At 41.0% G+C, this 20,357-nt stretch overlaps 1 protein-coding gene across 2 annotated transcripts in view; it reads right to left on the bottom strand.

The window, feature by feature from the left end:
* The window catches only part of SCAPER (S-phase cyclin A associated protein in the ER), a 284,324-nt gene that overhangs the window by 61,317 nt on the left and 202,650 nt on the right, over positions 1–20,357 (bottom strand). For both annotated transcript variants that reach the window (XM_044279884.1, XM_044279885.1), the window contains exon 23: positions 3,913–4,028. In XM_044279884.1, coding sequence (XP_044135819.1) covers positions 3,913–4,028 — 116 coding nt within the window. The remainder of the gene's footprint in view (positions 1–3,912; positions 4,029–20,357) is intronic.

Raw genomic sequence — 20,357 nt, 5'->3', positions numbered from 1 at the left:
AAGGGCAGCACGGTGGCTCAGTGGTTAGCACTGGTGCCTTGCAGCCATATGGTCCTGGGTTTGAATCCGACCAAGAACAACATCTGCATGGAGTTTGTATGTTCTGCCTGTGTTTGTACGATTATCCTCCGGGTTCACCGGTTTCCTCCCACACGCCAAAGACATACTGATAGAGACCTTAGGTTGTGGTGAGTGATGGTAATGTCTGTAAAGCGCTGCGCTGGGGAATACAGACTGACATTGGTTCAAGACACCTTTACCTTAAAGAGGATTTAAACCGTACAGACCAGGCATGCTCAACCTGCGGCCCTCCAGCTGTTGCAAAACTACAACTCCCAGCATACCTGAACAGCCTACAGCTATCAGACTACAGCAGGGCATTGTGGGAGTTGTAGTTTTACAACAGCTGAAGGGCATGCCTGTGGATGGAGCTTTCTGCTTCTAGCTCTGTCAACTTGTTGGGTCTGGGGGCGCCAGGTGTCAGACCCCCATCAATCTGATATATTTCTATAACTATGACTATATTTCTAGATATAGAAAAAATACTAAAGAGAACACACTACATTTATTTAATTTGAAATGTGCAACTTAATCTGTTGGTGGGTAAAACAAGACTTTCTGTAAACCATCTGCTTTTTTTTTTTATTATTGAGGATTTAAATCCTTCCATGCCATACAATACATACCAGAACTAATATCCTGGTGTAACGACTTTATATTCTAAATTTGCTGGTTATACCTTGACTATCACGGCAGGTCGTCACGACCTATTAATCTTAGTTTCTGGTTCGAAAACCTTTATAGATGAAAAAAAAATGGAAATCCAGTATGTGTATAGCTTTGTTGGCATATTGCCCTATTTCATGCCATATTAAATGAACCAGCAGCCTTTAGACTCTAATCATGCATGAATTAATACTATTCCTCTCTGATACCCAGCTGAAGTCTGACTGCATTTTAGGAACTTCTACACCTCAACCACAGGCTGCCCAGACAGCATTATGTTGTTTGAGGGCAGACTGGAAGCCTCATCACCAATAAATTAATCCTATTACAAAAAGAACCAGGAACCACCTGTTCTTGGCTTTTGTAATGAGAACTTTTAGATTTGCTGATGAGAATCGCATTATGAACATATTCATTTCCATTGACACCCATTTACAGAGCTGAAATTTGTAAAACAAAAAACTAAAACGATCATTATAAAAAAACTAACTTAATTCAAATAATATTTTATCAATTTTGTAAATGAATATTGTGCACAAATTAGGTGCTTAAAGGCTATGTACACCTTCGGGGATTGTACTCATTTGAGGCTAAAAATCATTTTTTCAATTGGTCTATATTAAAAATATTGAACCGTTGTGTTACAAAGGGTTAACTATCTAATAAAGAAATAAATAGAAAAACCAGTTCAGCTCACCACTTGCAGTCCGTGTGTTGCTGCCCCCATCCAGGACAGTGCATGGATGTGTCTGCTCCAGCATGGCAAGGTACACACAGTCTACGCGTTGGCATCAGGTCATGAGTAAGGATGCACGGTAGTCGTTTGAAACGCATACATTGTATCTACCTTGCCACGCTTTTAATGGATTAAAATAAAGATTGGAATTTTATGGCCGAAGTTCTGATTTTGGAAACTTTCTTTGGATGAGTATTACTACAGATAAGGGTACATGCACACGTTCAGGATTCATGTGCGGAGAATCCGCACTGAAATCCGCAGGTGTTCGCATGCAAATCTGTGCGGTCAATCCGCATCAATTGGTGTGGATTTGCGTGCGGATTTTACTAAGTGAATGAAGAAAATCTGGTCAGGAAAAATAAAATAAATTGACATGAAGGTCAAAATCTGCACGGAAAAAATCGTGTGCATTGAGAATTTCAAATTCTCATAGAATACAATGTACATGACCTACGGTCCAACTAGCCTTTTTATTTTCCTACTGCCTGTCATTCCCTCACTGTTAGCACTCAAAGCTGTACTGAAATACACTGACTGGACTGCTATGCCATGCAAACACAGTGGAGAGGACTCCTGTGCTCATGCACAGCAGTCCTCACAATGTATTTCAGTGCAGCTTTAAAAACTGAAAGTGTGGAAATGGGGGGCAATAGGAAAATAAAAAATAGTGATCTGGATGCCTTACCTGCAGTACTACTCATATATAACTGCAGATAATAGTCCAAAATCATGGCAACAGATTCCCCTTAAAGGGGTATTCTGGTATCATGATATTGATGACCTATCCTCATGATAGGTCATTAATGTCAGCTCAGCGGGGTGCACCCTACGCTGATCAGCTGTTTGAAGAGGCCACAGTGCTCATGCAATCAATGCGTCTACACCATTGTCTACAGGACAGCAGTCTACTTTGTCATGGCAGTATATGGTAATTACAGCTGTTCATCCCTCTCACCTGAATGGGAGAGAAAGCTGTATTAGGCCCCTTTCAGACGAGCGAGTGTCAATGCGAGCCAGCATTATGTCAATGTTATCCATTACATTCCAGAACTCTAAGGGTCCATTCACACGTCCGTATGTGCTTTGTGGATCCACAAAACATGGACACTGGCACAACGTCGGCACTCTCATAAAAAATGCCTAGGACATGTTTTATTTTTGGTTTCCAGAACGGAAGTGCGGATCCGCAAATCCGCAAAATGAATAGGTCCGCACCTGTTCCGCAAAATTGCCCATTTTGCGGACGTGTGAATGGACCCTAAGGGTTACATAGCATCATCAATAAATATAATGCTATGTGACCCCGGCAGTGCTGGAAGTTCAGACACTCGCTCGCCTGAAAGGGGCCCTACACCACACTGCCACAATAATCTAGAAAGTGTGCAGGCAAATACTAAGGAGGATGCAATGTTCGCATGAGCGCAGTGCACCATTTAAACAGCAAATAAGCAGAGGTGCTGGGAGTCAGACCTTTAATGATCTTATATTGATGATCTACAATGAGGATAGGTTATAAATATCATTACAATGCACAAGCCCTTTAATGATTAAAAGTTATGTTTGTGGCACCTTAGGCCTAATTTGCATATTCTGAAAAAAACACACCATATTTTGAGAATGCAGCAACATGGGTGAACATCCATTGATTTACTTGAAGCCCAACAGTGGTGAATCAGGCATCATTTGCAGGAAGCCCTATGAGGCATTGTACCTGGTTTGATACTGTAACTCCTCATGACCAATTCCCTTGGAAAAATCCTTTAATAAGAAATATACAGTCACCCCCGCAAGATAGAATGATATCAAGATGACCTCAGGATACAATGGCCTTTCCTGGTCCATTGTAACTTGAAATTAGACTCGACATACGGTGTTTCAGACCCAGATACAATCAACATGACCATTTTTCTGGTAAAACACCTGTATTGGCTGTCTAGTAGCTCCTTTGCGGTACTAGATGTCCTACACCGCCCCCTGTCTGTGCCGCCATAAGCCGCTCCTTTGGACAGTAGGTGAGCTGGGACTTTTGATTTCTCTGGTACATGTATGTACTATGCAACACCCTGAAGAAGCTCCTGCCCTCATCATAGAAAGTGATTTACAGCTTCTAGCATCTATTGCTGTCTGTTTTACATAAGGACTTGCTTTATCCATCTTAGTTTTCTGCTTATTTTTCCTAAAACCTCACTTTTTCTTATTTTGGGCTTTGGAACCAATTACTCATTTTCCACAGAGTTATGGACTTAAGTTACAAAGGTTTCAACTTACAATGGTCTTCTCGGAACTAATTAATATTGTAACTTGAGGGACCACTGTAATGTAAAATGCTAGTGTCAAACACAGAAAGGATACTATCCCTGCCAGTGCACATTCCGGTGTAGACGCAGTAGTTCCATCTAGTGCACGCTTACATGATCTAGTCATGCAGTAAAACAATAGTCTCTTACTTGAAAAGGACACGGGAAGATGTGCTGGAGGTACTTTGAGGTGTCACCAACTGCAGGATCTGTTCCACGACTGAAAGACCACCCGCAGCCCGAAATGATATCTGGTCAGATGCATTCTTTAGAGAGAGAAGAAAAAGCACATTTAGTCCAGTAATAGAAATGAGAATGGAAGTAAAGTTTCAATTATGGCAGATTATGAATTGCTGTGTCTAATTTAAGTACAGACCTCGGCCAGGTTTACATGTTGCTTTTGAAAAATGTGTCAAAATCGCATCGCTAATTTTTTTTTTTACATTTTTGCTATGATTGCATTTTTTTCAGGTGGAGCACATAAACCTGCATGAACTCTTGATATGGATTTTGCAATGCGTTTTTAAAAAGCAACACAAAAACAACGTGTAAATAACTTTGATATGCTACATGACCCCCTTCCCATATATATAATCCCCTTAGACTCCAATGCTAATGCACTGGAGTCTATGAGAGAAGTAATCTTATGATTGCTTGTTATAGTTCCCTATGGGGTTTTTAAAAAATATAAAAAAAAAATAAAATATTCAAATCACCCCCTTTCCCCAAAATGAAAAAAAAAAATACACATCATGGGCATTGCTGCATGCGAAAATGTCTGGACTATTAAGACCTAAAAATATTAATCTCATAAGGCAAATGGCGAAATGGAAAAAAAATATGGTGACAAAAAATATATATATTTTTTCCAAGTTATTTTAATTTTTTTCAGTATTAACACTGAAGCTTTTAAAAAGAAAAACTAAACATATGTGGTATAGCCAAAATCTTACTGATATGGAGAATGAAACTAGCAGGTCATTTTTAGCGCACATTGAATGCAGTAAAAAAACAAACAAACATAAAACTGTTATGGAATTGCATTTTCTTCCAATTTCACCCCATTTGGAATTTTTTTCCAGCTCCCCATTACACTGTATGCAATATTAAATGGTGGCACTAGAAAGTGAAACTTGTCCCGCAATAAACAAGCCATCATACAGCTATGTGAATGGAAAAACAAAAACGTTATGACCCCGAAAAAGGTAGGGAGTGAAAAACAAAAACGCAAAAACTAATTAAAAAAAAACTTGTTTATTTTGCTAATTCAACTTTAGGATCCACAATATATGAAGAAAAATTTACGAGCTGATACTGATTAGTTATGTCTGTAAAATGTAATGCTAAAATAATCTAATTCAAAGATCCAAGCAGAAAACTGGAAATAATATCTGCACTATTCTGTCTGCGATCACTGCTACACCTGATTGATGGAACGCTGGGCACTGCTGGCCAATATTTCTTCTCATTGTGACCCAGTGTCATGTTTCATTAAATCCAGTCTTCCCAGTGGACTGTGTCTTTTGTTAACTGGTATTTATAATGGGGTATGTTGACCATACAAGTCCATGTGGGGAAATTTATCAAAACTGGCATAAAGGAAAACTGGCTAGTTGCCCATAACAACCAATCAGATCCCACCTTTCATTTTTCTGAGCTCTTTTGGAAAATGAAATTTGGAATCCGATTGCTTTCTATGGGAAACTGACACAATTTTCCTTTACACCAGTTTGATAAATTTTCCCAATGGAGTTTAAACACAAAACATTATTCCTTCAAATTTAAGCAGCTATTCTGTGAGACACAAAACCCCTTGCGTTTGAAACTCTGAACATGTCTAATATGCAAATATCTCATTCTGTGAAATACTCTATGTATTTATACTATCATGTATGGGACTGGGAGGAGGATTACTATGTAGGCTTCTGTTCTGACTCTTCTGGTTAGATTTCATTCTGTTAATAATATTTAAGACCACAAGAATGCCGTGCAATAAAATGGCATCAATTCCTAAAATTAGTCTGGAAATCAGGTATCAGTGCATGTATGAAACCATGATCTCACCTGGGATGGTAGACAGTGTTATAGTAACACCGACTTTGACTTTCTATACGACCCCAATGATTAAGAAGTGATGGCATATCAATATACCATGACTTAGCAAGATATGAAGACCATTTTGATCCTATTTTACATAAAGCCAGAAAACACCTTTACAGGGGTTTTCCAAGATTTTGATATTGAATTTCTATCCTTCCTAGGCGAGTGACACCACCTACATCGGTCACATGGCCTAGGCATAGCGCCGTACCATTCAAATGAGTGGGCTTGGGCTGCCATACCAAGTACAGCCGCTATCCAATGGATGGCACTGTGGTTGGTTAGCTGTGAGGAGGCAGCAATGCTCACCCCGGCTTCCTCAAACAGCTGATTGTTGGTTGTCGGACTCCCATCAGATACTGATAATCTATCCTGAGGAAAGCCCATCAATATCAAAATCCCAGAGAACCCTTTAATAGACAATGTTCAGAAGACAAGGCACAGGTAACCAGCAGCCTACACTTCAATTATTAAAGGGATGTTCCAAGACCTCAAACATTTTACAGAATGCATAAATAGAAATGATTCACCCGTCAAATTCTGAGCGGTCTTCGTTTCTGACACTGAAGCACGGATGTCAACAACTACGCCATGTGATCGTGACAGCCAAGCCTCGCTGGTCACCTGGATAGTTGGGCACATCATCTTGGTCTACGGAAGGGCAGTAACTGGGTGCAGCTGTCATGTGGAGTAACTGGTGATGCCATTGTTGCAGTGCAGGAAACAAGAACCACCAGAGCCAACAAAGGGATTGAGAAAAGCTTACGGAGAGTGAGTAAGGCTTATTTTTGTATTTTATTTTAGAGCATCCCTAATAGTCTGAAAAATATTTTAGGGGTCCTGAAAAACCTTGTTAAATTCCGCACAGATAATGATGTCATGAAACTATGATAACAGAGTACACCCAATATTACTGCTATATAGATGTGTAAGGTCCTCTAGGCAGAGACATAGCACGTATCTACATGTGCTGCTCAATGATGAGCTATGTCCTGGAATCTCCTCTGTGTGTGGCAACCCCAGAGACCTGTTTAACCAGCTAAATGGTCCTCAGTCTCCAAGGCTGGCAGTGTGAGTGACAGCAGACTAATAAGCTTAGCGACTGCCTTCCAGAAACACCGCCAGAAGGGGGATAACAGGGAGACGACCTGAATTACACTGCACAGGGATCCTTCCAATTTTGACTACAAGTACAATTACCTCAGCTAATGAAAAGAACAACAGCTGTTGATGTGGAAGGGGCTTTTCCCGGGTGAGGGGTCAGGACAGCTTTGTACTTGACTTATTGAGAACAGAAGGGATTGAACAATTTAACCCTTGCTTAAGAGATGAAGAGCATGCTAGCTGGAGGACATAAACAATGACTTTCTGGCACCTGACAAGGTAAAAAGGGCAGGGGACATCTCTAAAATTATAAGTGCGATACATGGATTGTTAAAAAGACTAATTTGGTTTTAGCTGCTGATATACAGTAGCATGAACTTTTCCCCAGCACTGTACAGCGACTGCCACCATTCACACCAGACCTTGCCCCTGTAAGGCTCACAATCTAATTTCCCTATCTCTGCATACACATAGGGGTCAATCATAAAGGAAGCCAAGAAAAGGGGCTGTCCGGGACTAGAAAATCAAGGCTGCTCTCTTCAACCGCTTTAAACTACCAATATGTTTTTGGAGTGTGGTATTTAGCAAGAAAACTTCACAAACTACGATACGAAAAGACTAAATTCTTAAAAACAAACAAAACACCTATAGATAATAGGGCCACCCGTACTTCTGGTGCCACACTTGAAGGGATTTCAAATAAAAAACATCAATAAATGTAATAAAAGTATATTGAGATTTAGCAAAATTTGGATATTTTCCTACAGGTTTCTAAGAACCTTCTTTGCTAGGCTCTCCATGCTACACAATGGAGCCGTCATTGAAACCAAATAAGAAGTAGTAAGGAAAATGGATGACGGCTAGGATCCCACCTGCTAATATGTGAACTACGTCAATTATGCAATGCAATATGAACAAAGCTAGTATAAAAAAAAATGTAAATTTGATATCGTCAGGCGAGCATGGATTATGTGGTTGAAATGTTGAAAAAAGGGATGAGCATTTAAAAGGGTTTTCTGAGATTTTCATATCCATCTTCTAGATAGGTCATCATTACAGTATCTGATCGATAGAGGTCCAACACCCGGGACCCCTGCCGATCAGGTGTTTTGAGAAGGCAACGGCTGTGCTTGATATCACAGCTCAGATAACAGCTCAGCCTGCTTCACATGAATGGGGCCGAGCTGCTCCTAGGCCACGTGAACGTGATGTCACTGTACTAGGAAATGCATAAAGAAGGCCATGACGCTTAGAGGAGCGCTGCTGCCTTCTCCAACACCTGATCGGCAGGGGTTCCACGGTGTCAGACCCCCACCAATCAGATACTGATGACCTATCCTGAGGACAGGTCATCCCAAAAAATAAATATCCCAGAAAACCCCTTTAAACTTTTTCCCCCCAGAAATTGAGAGGCAATAATGAGGGTTGGAGTGGAGAAGGGTCTTATGATTATTATCAGGACAGTTTTGCATATTTGTATTAAATTTTGCATACAATTTAAAAAAAGTAAGGAAGAATAAATGTACAGTAACAACTTGAAGGTCTTCATCTGGCAATAAGACGTAGTGGAGGCTAGTCCATTTTCTCTTGAATATTTAGGAAACAATGTACCCACTCAATACATCCAAACCAATACATAGAAAGCACCCGGCCTCCTATCTGTCCTGTTCCTGCATGTTTCATGCTGACATGATTCCTTGTGCAGTCTGATCATGCCTCCTGCTGCTTGACTGGAGGAAGGAGCTAAGGCAGATCAATGTATGGTTATAGCAGACAAGACCACTTCAGCACCTGTAGCTGCATGTAATCAGATGTAGTCACCCAGACAGGGGGTGATAACTAGGTTACCTGAACTAATTAGAAATATGAACTGATGAGTTTCTTATGGATGGGTCATTTGATGGTCGCACAGTACAGTTATCAGAGATGTGCGCCATGTGTGTCCATCACATGACCAGACGTCTATCTAACAATAAGGGTTTCAATTACAAAATTGTAAGTAATTGATACAGAAAATGTAATGGGAAATTGTGTAACTTTTCATTATACAAAAAAAAAAAAACTATTTATATAAACCTCAATTTCTAACTGATACAAACCTGTTATCTAGACCATACTCAACGTTAAAGGGAAGCTGTCACCGGGATTTTGTGTATAGAGCTGAGGACATGGGTTGCTAGATGGCCGCTAGCACATTTCGCAATATCCAGTCCCTATAGCTCTGTGTGCTTTTATTGTGTAAAAAAAAAACGATTTGATAGATATGCAAGTTACCTGAGATGAGTCCTGTCCCTAAATCATCTCAGGTTAATTTGCATATGTATCAAATCAGTTTTTTTTACACAATAAAAGCACACAGAGCTATGGGGACTGGATATTGCGGATGTGCTAGCGGCCATCTAGCAACCCATGTCCTCAGCTCTATACACAAAATCCTGGTGACAGGTTCCCTTTAAAGGGAGCCTATCAATGTGAAAGAGTGACACCACTCTTTGGAATCGTACTTTACCTTGAGACTTTTTTTACTTTTTCATTCCATTATCCCACCAGAAGGCTCTGGACTCAAGCGCCCCCTTCCCCATTATTATAAGTGATATTACTGTAGTCTTCAGAAATATCTTTCTTCATTGGTTATTATTAGAGATGAGCGAACTTCTGTTTTAAGTTCGGCGTCTAAAGTTCGGGGGCGGGTTAGCGGAGAATCCCGATATGGATCCGGATATGGATTCCGACTTCCGTTGTGGTCCGTGGTAGCGGAATCAATAATCGGCCATTATTGATTCCGCTACCACGGACCACAACGGAAGTCGGAATCCATATCCGGATCCATATCGGGATTCTCCGCTAACCCGCCCCCGAACTTTAGACGCCGAACTTAAAACAGAAGTTCGCTCATCTCTAGTTATTATCAGAGATACCAATGATTTCTGAGGGGGTTGGCCAATTTATACTTACATTTCTAAAAATGTCATAAACAGTCATGATGTAAGGGTGAAGGTCTCTGCCTGCCCCAGTATCGGCAGTGTAAACAGAGAAATTTGGCAAAAGTGTATAGGATGCAAGATGGTGGTGGTCACATGACTTGTTCACAACTACTTTCTCAGGCGGTTCTAGGTGTCCAGTACTTTGCCGCAGACAAATGCTAAAGTGCATGTGAAGATACAAGTAGCAGAAACCCTAGCATTGGTGCCTGCGCTGGACGTGTCCAATTACTGTTCCGCACCTGCACCAAAATACTGGAAGCTAAGAACAGCCTAAGAAAGTGGCCACATGAATAAGTCACATAACCGCCACCAACTTGTATCCTATGGATGAGGAGGATACCAGGTATCTCTGTTTACTCTGCCGATACCAGGGCAGCCAGAAGCCTTCACTGTCAGTCGGGGTACAGCACAAAGTCATTCATACTTTCACTGAGCAAACCTGACTGTAACATGGCATTAGACATTTAAGTATAAAGTAGACAATTCCTTTATTACACATCATCAGAAACTGATGGGTCCAAAAAGGATAAAGGTGGAAAGTCATGGAAAAAGATTTACTGGTAAGTGGAAAACTTTTATTATTAAACATTGAACCAAGCTGTAAATAAACCCCCAAAATGTTAATACATCAGTACACACAATGGTATACCTCAGAAAATCTCAAGAACTCTGGGGTCACCAAGTCCTCGTTCACATCACTGTCAAGCAGACCCAGCTGCCTGATCCGGCACAAATCCCGGCTGTCAGACGGACAAAAAACTGTTGCATGCAATGGTTTTTGTCCGACTGAAACCTGGCATTTATGCCGGAAAGCGGCTGGATCACCACAGATCTCATTACAGTCAATGGGGATCCCGCGGTGAACTAGAGAATCCAGAAACGCCAAAAAAGACTGCTGGATCTGCTTGACGGAGATGTAAAAGAAGACCAAGAGTAAGTTCTCTCCAATAGAGGGGTGGGATGCTATATCATAAGGGGTCTCACCTCAGCAGTTTTTGATCATATGTTAGGGTGTCGCTCCATGCTATCCTATTGCTTTCGACATTGTTGTATTGCACTTTACTACGTTGTGTTATTGTGCACTGTATTACAGCTTTAAAATATATGGATAATCCCAAATTATGATACAGTTCTTCATACTGATATTACTGGCATTGATACCTTGCATCCTGAATTATGGGATATAATGTACTATACATGTAAAAAATCCAAACAAAATACTTGTTGAAAAAGGGAGTCTGTCAGTAGTTTCAACCATGCCTTTTCCCGAGCTGTCAGCAGTTCTGAATGATACTTCCTGTAAAATGTTTATGGCTGTTTTAAATATGATTCCTGCTTCTACGTAATGTTATATCATGTTTTACATACTGTATATGTTCACAAAGGAACTGCTTGCCACTTTTGTTTCAAAGTCCTGTGAACAAAATAATGTAAGACAAGACATGCAATTCTATGATGCACTACATGTACACGTCCATCAATCTATCTGCAAGTCTACATCCATCAATTCCTATATCATCCTAGATTTCTCAAGCTGTTGATACTAATGGAATATACTATACGCGAAGTGTTGGATTCTGGGAAGAAACCTGGTGCAGTTAATCACAGACCATGTTTGCATCTGTGATATTTCTTTGAGAGGTCATTTTGATTACAGGAAATTTCACCCCAATATGTTTTATAAGCGTTGTGTTAATGTTTAAATCAAATTGTCTCATTTCTCCTTAATAGGATCACGGTGAAGTAACAAGCCGGTCACCTCATGACTCTGTAATAAGGCAGCACAGGAACCTTAACTTCATTACAGTCCAGTCGGCCATTTCCATTTAATTAGATGCTTGCTGGAAACCGCTGCCAATTTTTTGATACGTTGTGACTTTTTACAACATATTTACCCTTTTATGGGCAGAAAACCAGTAATAGTGATTCCATAGATACAACATTCCAATCAGACATTTATCAAATCCTAGATCCAGAAATAAGTGAGAAAACTGACCCCTGTGATACACTGTACAAGCTAAAGTACTGACTGTTCAAGAAGGCCGGACCGGGCAGCGGGTGTAATCTGAATGTGAAGAGATCAGTACTAAACTCTTGGAGCTTTCCAAATGAGGCATAGCCTGACTTGCATCAGCAACAAGGCAAGCTCCAGAATGCCCGCAACAATCTGATTCATTCCCGTGCCGTTCTGATCAATTTCCTGAATAAGCGCAGACAGACATAAATATTTCAAAGCAAATCAGGTTCCTATAACTCACACTTGCAAAGCCAGATTGTGGAGCTCTTAACATCATTTATTAATACTTACTGTAAACAGGCTGAACGGCCGAGTGAAGTCTGAGGGCGCGTACAAACACGCGACACAAAGGCAGGACAAACAGATAAATAGAAAAAGAAGACAGAAAAGCGCAACTACTTCAAATCCATAAAACAAACCTGAGAATAATCATAGAGTATTTAAAGATGACCAGTATGGCACAGTAAATGTAATAAAGACAGACAAAACACAAGCAAAGATACTGTACGTGACCCACAATAGTCAGCAGAAAGTAACATATAATCAGTAGCAAAACTGTGACCAATCGGTCCTGTATCCTTGTATTCTATACCTCTGCAGTATTGCAGCCCTACCAACTGAAAATAAAGCCTACCTACAACTGACAATATACAAGAATTTTAGTTGGTGGACCCTGTCCTAAGGTAAGCAAAGGGCCAGCAGACTATCCCCCAGGTAGAAACCACAAATGGAAACGTTGGATTTCATCCCATTCCAAGGTTTACCTCCCTGATAAGTGGCACCAGTGGTACCTGCATAGTCTGCTTTCACCATAGAAATAACAGTGCACCTCCAATTACAAGTTCCCATAAAGCAATAGTACAAGCAAGCATAAGAAACTTTCTAATATATTTTATTAAAGAAAAATGTCTCTTTCTCCACTTATCAGACTCCTATCCGCTTCCATCCTGCACTGATCACTTAGGGTCTATTCACACGTCCGCGTGAATGGGTCCGCATCCGTTCCGCAATTTTGCAGAAAGGGTGCATTCATTTTCTTTTTATTAAATTCTTTATTTATATGTTTCAAGAGTATTACAAAGCTTGCAACATGTTACATCACATATCACAAACATGCATAGCCGAAACCCGTCCAGCATACTAATACAGGTAACACACAGGTATCCTGACAATATAGTCTGAATATACATTGCATACGGTAACCATGATAGCGACCAAACAAAATAATAATGGACATGGCGGACAAATAAAGACTATACTCCAAAAGTAGCTAGTCTTGAAGTACTCCTATCAAGACATGAAAACAGTAATCAGACTGACAAAAAGGAAAAGACACACCACATACGGGAAGGGGGGGGGGGGGGGAGGGGAACACATCCATCGAAGGGAGACTGCATAGACCAAACAAGCTTAAAGGACAGCTCAGGTAAGTAACGACTTGTACTCTGCTGAATCTTGGAAGGTGAACCAAGGGGTCCAGGACGTAACAAAGGTCTTATTGTTGCACCTCAAGGATGCTGTGAGTTCCTCCATTCTCCGGATCTCCTCCACTTTTTGAATCCACATTCCAATGGAAGGTGGAACAGGGGATTTCCACTTCACCGGGACGCAAGACCTAGCCGCAATGACTATATGTCGCAAACAGGAGCGTCGGAGTAAGCTCATGGGCAAATCCGAATGGAGCAGTAAGAAAAAAACAGGCGAATTCGGAGTATTGAAAGGGAAAATGGAAGATAAAGCCCTATGAATTGAGTCCCAGAAGGGCCTAATTTTGTCACATTGCCAGAAAATATGTAGAAGCGAAGGGTGCATTCATTTTCAATGGGGCCGGAAAAGATGCGGACAGCACACAGTGTGCTGTCCACATCCGCACTTCCGTTGCGCAAAAAATAAAACATGTCCTATTCTTGTCCGCAGACACGGACAAGAAAAGGCATTTCTATTCAAAGTGCCTGGCATGTGCGGTCCACTGGTGTCCGTGTTTTGCGGATCTGCAATTTGCGGACCGCAAAACACTTGCGGACACGTGAATGGACCCTTACTCTGAATTCACTGATAAAATCATATGAGGCAGAGAGGAGTTGGATGTTTAGCTTTATTGAGAGATAAGGTTACTGATGCTCCCCATAGACGTTTATGAAGGAGGGAGAGGGAAGAAGAGAAAAAAGCTGGAAATGACCACTTATGAGGTCTCCCATACACAGCACACAGTATGAAGTGCTCCCCTATCTTTGTTTAGCACCCCTTATTAACAGTGTCAACAGAATGGAGAGGATTATACAGCAATAACAAGCACTGGGGTGAGACACTTAAAAACTTGAAGCAGCCTCTGTCTCTCTGAAGAGGGACTGTACCGAGAGTGAGTGAGCAGTGCAGGGGGAAGGGGGAGATGAGTCTGATCAGTGGAGATACAAACATGGGCGTATTTCAGGTGCAGATTGCGATGCAACAGCTAGTTGCTCTGCCGGGGCCTCTTCATAATTTCGGCATGGGCCAACGCTAGCTTAGGGGTTTATTAAGACCGGTGTCAAAAATGCCGGTCTTAATAAATATGCCCCATAGTTTTACCTGTAAAGGTCCTATTCCAAAATCACACCAATTTCTTTAAATTATGTTAAAAAAATATATATAAAAAAAGTCAATATACCACTTATTTTATTACACACTATAGAAGTCCTATACGGTATATTCGGAGAAAAACCAGACCAAATACATGCAGACTGGCAAAAAAATAGAACAGTACTAAACTGGCACATGGCTAAAACTCGAAAATGTGCCTGGTTAGGAAAGGGGGTAAAGGTAAAACTTCAGGTCAAGAAGTGGTGGTAAAAATAAAAATAAAAGTCTGTTTATGCTATTGTCATGCAAAGCAAATATTAATTTTCGAAAGTCACTGCACTGTGGCATCTTTAGACATACTGATCAACTGTAATGTCAGAGGCCAGTGCTCAAGTGGCTTTACCTTGACATAAACATCTCAGATCAGATCCGATTATCAAAAACTGCTTTAATCTTCTTTTACAACGTAAACTCTGTTATCCAATCTGTACTAATCTATTTTCGCTACCAACCCTGGCTTAGCTGCCAGCACTGCATCCCTGCATATCAGTCAACGTCCCTTCTTGTTTCCACTCATGCATAACTCATTTCTATTATTCACAGCACAAAGGTGTGGGCTATTGAAATTTACAGTAACCAGACCTGGAACCGTACTAGACCAAGCCCGATAGCACACTCTCAGATAGGACTTTTAGCCCACGTAAACAAGAACTAAGAAGAAATGCAGAAAAGTTAACATACTTTAATAAGTATACATATATATATTTTTTTTAATAGAAAACACGCTTTCAGTTTATTTCAACACCTATAATTTGGTAGTGGCTATACTGGGACATTACGATGCAGCTCATAAAGCAGTCCATTTAGTAAGTGAAAAGCTATTGTCCTGCACTCTTGTCTCTCTGGAGAGCATTCTCTGCCTGAGCAATGGTATATAATGCATCTGCTGCATGTCCTGAGCAGCTAGCCCAGCCTCTTCCTACATGATAACTCCCCAGGGAAATTCAATTAACAGTGTCAACTGCACTCCCTCTGGTCAATAGCTCACACCATCGGGGCTCTTCCTACCGCCCACAATACAATACAATTACAGGCTACGCTTATAAATGATCTTATCGCGGCACGGGCATACACTGGTAAATCCTTCTGCTGAAAGGCTATTGATCCATCTCTACAAAGGGATGGTCCTCTGGGGACGGTAAAAGGGATATTTCACAACAAATATAAAGAACAACTCTCAGTAACTTATACAAATGAGTGGACTGCAGTACGGTAGGTTTTTAGAATGGCAATGAGAGGTCGGGGATGGGGGAGTAAAGTGATATTACAGTTTTCCATTTTCCATTTGTAGTAAAGTTGATATGTATAAATTTAAAGTTCTAGGAATGAATAAAGGAACGTATTTACTAAAAGTTTCCATATACTGAAATCAAAGCAAGGGTGAGTGACATTAAAGGGGTTATCCGAAACAATAAACTGCACCCCCCCCCCCCTCACACAGAATATACTTACCCCGCTCCCCGCTGCTGCTTCTCCTTGTGCATACTAGTGAGTGCTTCCCTGTACACGGATGAAAACATCCGGTGTTGGGGGGGAGCAGCCAATGGCAGGTGGGGACGGTGAAGAGTCTCCCTAGCATAGCGGGTGACGCTAGGGAGGCCCGCCATTGGTGCTCCCCCTGACACTGGATGTTTTCATCCGTGTACAGGGAGAAGCAGCAGCAGCTGTGCGGGGATCGGTAGTAACGCCGGATGCCATTATTGCATTGTGAACAGGCCCGGTGCTATAATAAGGCAGACCAAGCGGCCGCCCTAGGGCGCTGAGAAGGTGGGGGGCGGAAAAATGAAACTTTAACTTTTTTTTTTTCATTAATCACTTGCATGCCGCCGGCCTCCTGCGGCTGTTCTTCTCTGTGTGGTGGTCCTCATATCTTCTCTCTGGGCTCCCGAGTCCTGACAAGTTGTTGGGACCTTTCCCACTCTGCCAATCAGTGGCCACAGCTGTGTCATGTGTCAGGGCAGTGATTTCCTGATGAGCCAATCACTGGTCTGACACATGACACAGCTGCAGCCACCGATTGGCTGAGTAGGAAAGGTCCTCCATGTCTTGTCGGGAGCACAGAGAGAAGATACCAGGACCACACAGAGGAGAAGGGGAGCTGCTGCAGACGACCAGGGCCAGGTGAGGAGCACATTTCTCATCCCCCTCCATGTCACATTTCTCATCCCCCTCAACATGATTTTTTTTTTGTTTCAAAAATGAAATCATTGTGTAAAACTTACACAAATAAAAAAAAATATATACATATTATGTATCGCCGCGTCCGTATCGACAAGCTCTATAAAAATATCACATGACCTAACCCCTCAGATGAACACCGTAAAAAAAATAAAGAAACAACGGTGTAAAAAAAGCCATTTTTTGTCATCTTACATCACAAAAAGTGCACCCCAAAATAGTGCCAATCAAACCATCATCTCATCCCACAAAAAATGAGACCCTACCTAAGATAATCGCCCAAAAACTGAAAAAACGATGGTTCTCAGACTATGGAGACACTAAAACATGATTTTTTTTGTTTCAAAAATGAAATCATTGTGTAAAACTTACATAAAAAAAAAATTGTATACATATTAGGTATCGACGTGTCCGTGACAACCTGATCTATAAAAATACCACATGATCTAACCTGCCAGATGAATGTTGTAAATAACAAAAAAAAAAAAAAAAAAAGGGCCAAAAAAGCTATTTCTTGTTACCTTGCCTCACAAAAAATGTAATATAGAGCAACCAAAAATCATATGTACCCTAAACTAGTACTAACAAAACTTCCACCCTATCCCGTAGTTTCTAAAATGGGGTTACTTTTTGGGAGTTTCTACTCTAGGGGTGCATCAGGGGGGCTTCAAATGGGACATGGTGTCCAAAAAAACAGTCTAGCAAAATCTGCCTTCCAAAAACCGTATGGCATTCCTTTCCTTCTGCCCCCTGCCGTGTGCCCGTACAGCAGTTTACAACCACATATGGGATGTTTCTGTAAACTACAGAATCAGGGCCATAAATAATGAGTTTTGTTTGGCTGTTAACCCTTGCTTTGTAACTAGAAAAAAAATATTAAAATGGAAAATCTGCCAAAAAAGTGAAAATTTGAAATTGTATCTCTATTTTCCATTAAATCTTGTGCAACACCTAAAGGGTTAACAAAGTTTGTAAAAATCAGTTTTGAATACCTTGAGGGGTGTAGTTTCTTAGATGGGGGTCACTTTTATGGAGTTTCTACTCTAGGGGTGCATCAGGGGGGCTTCAAATGGGACATGGTGTAAAAAAAAACAGTCCAGCAAAATCTGCCTTCCAAAAATCATACGGCGCACCTTTCCCTCTACGCCCTACTGTGTGCCCGTACAGTAGTTTACGGCCACATATGGGGTGTTTCTGCAAACTACAGAATCGGGGCAATAAATATAGCATTAAAGGGTTAACAACAAAAATCAGTTTTGAATACCTTGAGGGGTGTAGTTTCTAGAATGGGGTCATTTTTGGGTGGTTTCTATTATGTAAGCCCAGACCTGAACTGGTCCCTAAAAAGTGGGTTTTTGAAAATTTCGGAAAAATTTCAAGATTTTCTTCTAAACTTCTAACCCTTGTAACATCCCCCAAAAATAAAATATCATTCCCAAATTGATCCAAACATGAAGTAGACATATGGGGAATGTAAAGTATTAACTATTTTTGTAGGTATAACTATGTATTATAGAAGTAGAGAAATTTAAACTTGGAAATCTGCAATTTCATTTTACAAATTTTTGGTAAATTTGGTATTCTTTTATAAATAATAAAAAAAAAAATTTTACTTCATTTTACCAGTGTCATGAAGTACAAGTTGGGACAAGTAGCAATAAGAGGCTGGAAAAAGTAAATTTGAGCATCACGAAGAGCTGGAAGACCAATTAACACTAATTAGGTCAATTGGCAACATGATTGGGTATAAAAAGAGCTTCTCAGAGTGGCAGTGTCTCTCAGAAGCCAAGATGGGTAGAGGATCACCAATTCCCACAATGTTGCGCAGAAAGATAGTGGAGCAATATCAGAAAGGTGTTACCCAGCGAAAAATTGCAAAGACTTTGTATCTATCATCATCAACTGTGCATAACATCATCCGAAGATTCAGAGAATCTGGAACAATCTCTGTGCGTAAGGGTCAAGGCCGTAAAACCATACTGGATGCCCGTGATCTCCGGGCCCTTAAACAACACTGCACCACACACAGGAATGCTACTGTAAAGGAAATCACAGAATGGGCTCAGGAATACTTCCAGAAACCATTGTCAGTGAACACAATCCACCGTGCCATCCGCCGTTGCCAGCTGAAACTCTACAGTGCAAAGAAGAAGCCATTTCTAAGCAAGATCCACAAGCTCAGGCGTTTTCACTGGGCCAGGGATCATTTAAAATGGAGTGTGGCAAAATGGAAGACTGTTCTGTGGTCAGACGAGTCACGATTCAAAGTTCTTTTTGGAAATCTGGGACGCCATGTCATCCGGACCAAAGAGGACAAGGACAACCCAAGATGTTATCAACGCTCAGTTCAGAAGCCTGCATCTCTGATGGTATGGGGTTGCATGAGTGCGTGTGGCATGGGCAGCTTGCATGTCTGGAAAGGCACCATCAATGCAGAAAAATATATTCAGGTTCTAGAACAACATATGCTCCCATCCAGACGTCATCTCTTTCAGGGAAGACCCTGCATTTTTCCACAAGATAATGCCAGACCACATTCTGCATCAATCACAACATCATGGCTGCGTAGGAGAAGGATCCGGGTACTGAAATGGCCAGTCTGCAGTCCAGATCTTTCACCTATAGAGAACATTTGGCGCATCATAAAGAGGAAGGTGCAACAAAGAAGGCCCAAGAAGATTGAACAGTTAGAGGCCTGTATTAGACAAGAATGGGAGAGCATTCCTATTTCTAAACTTGAGAAACTGGTCTCCTCGGTCCCCAGACGTCTGTTGAGTGTTGTAAGAAGAAGGGGAGATGCCACACAGTGGTGAAAATGGCCTTGTCCCAACTCTTTTGGGATTTGTTGACACCATGAAATTCTGATTCAACATATTTTACCCTTAAAATGGTCCATTTTCTCAGTTTAAACTTTTGTTCCGTGATTTATGTTCTATTCTGAATAAAATATTAGAAGTTGGCACCTCCACATCATTGCATTCAGTTTTTATTCACGATTTGTATAGTGTCCCAACTTTTTTGGAATCCGGTTTGTATATATATATATATATATATATATATATATATATATAATTGCTGTACACAGACAGACCACAGAGCGTGCAGCTTGTGTGTGTGATTTACTGTCTTATATCACTGCTGGATTCACCTGTAAACTGCTTAGTTCTGCTGTGTATTGTCCTCCATCACTGCTGCTATTTCTAAGGCTGTGCTACAGAGTTAGGGAGTTGATTACTGTATTTTTCACTACATAACATCCACTTGATGATAAGACACACCCAGGTGTTAGAGGAGGAAAATAAGATTCTTTTTTTTTATCAGCTCCTCAGATCAGACCCCCATATCAGATCCACAGATCAGACCCCATATCAGGACCTCAAATTGGACCCTCATATCAGGAACTCAGTTCAGACCCCCCATATCAGGACATCACATCAGACCCTCATATCAGTAACTCAGTTCAGACCCCATATCAGGACCTCACATTAGACCCTCAGATCAGGAACTCAGTTCAGACCCCCCATATCAGGACCTCACATCAGACCCCCCATATCAGGACCTCACATCAGACCCCCATATCAGGACCTCACTTT

This window comes from Bufo gargarizans, chromosome 2 (assembly GCF_014858855.1).
Source record: "Bufo gargarizans isolate SCDJY-AF-19 chromosome 2, ASM1485885v1, whole genome shotgun sequence".
Taxonomy (NCBI): Eukaryota; Metazoa; Chordata; class Amphibia; order Anura; family Bufonidae; genus Bufo; species Bufo gargarizans.
Note: the sequence above shows the minus strand (reverse complement) of the source record. Positions and strands in the feature narration are given on the sequence as shown.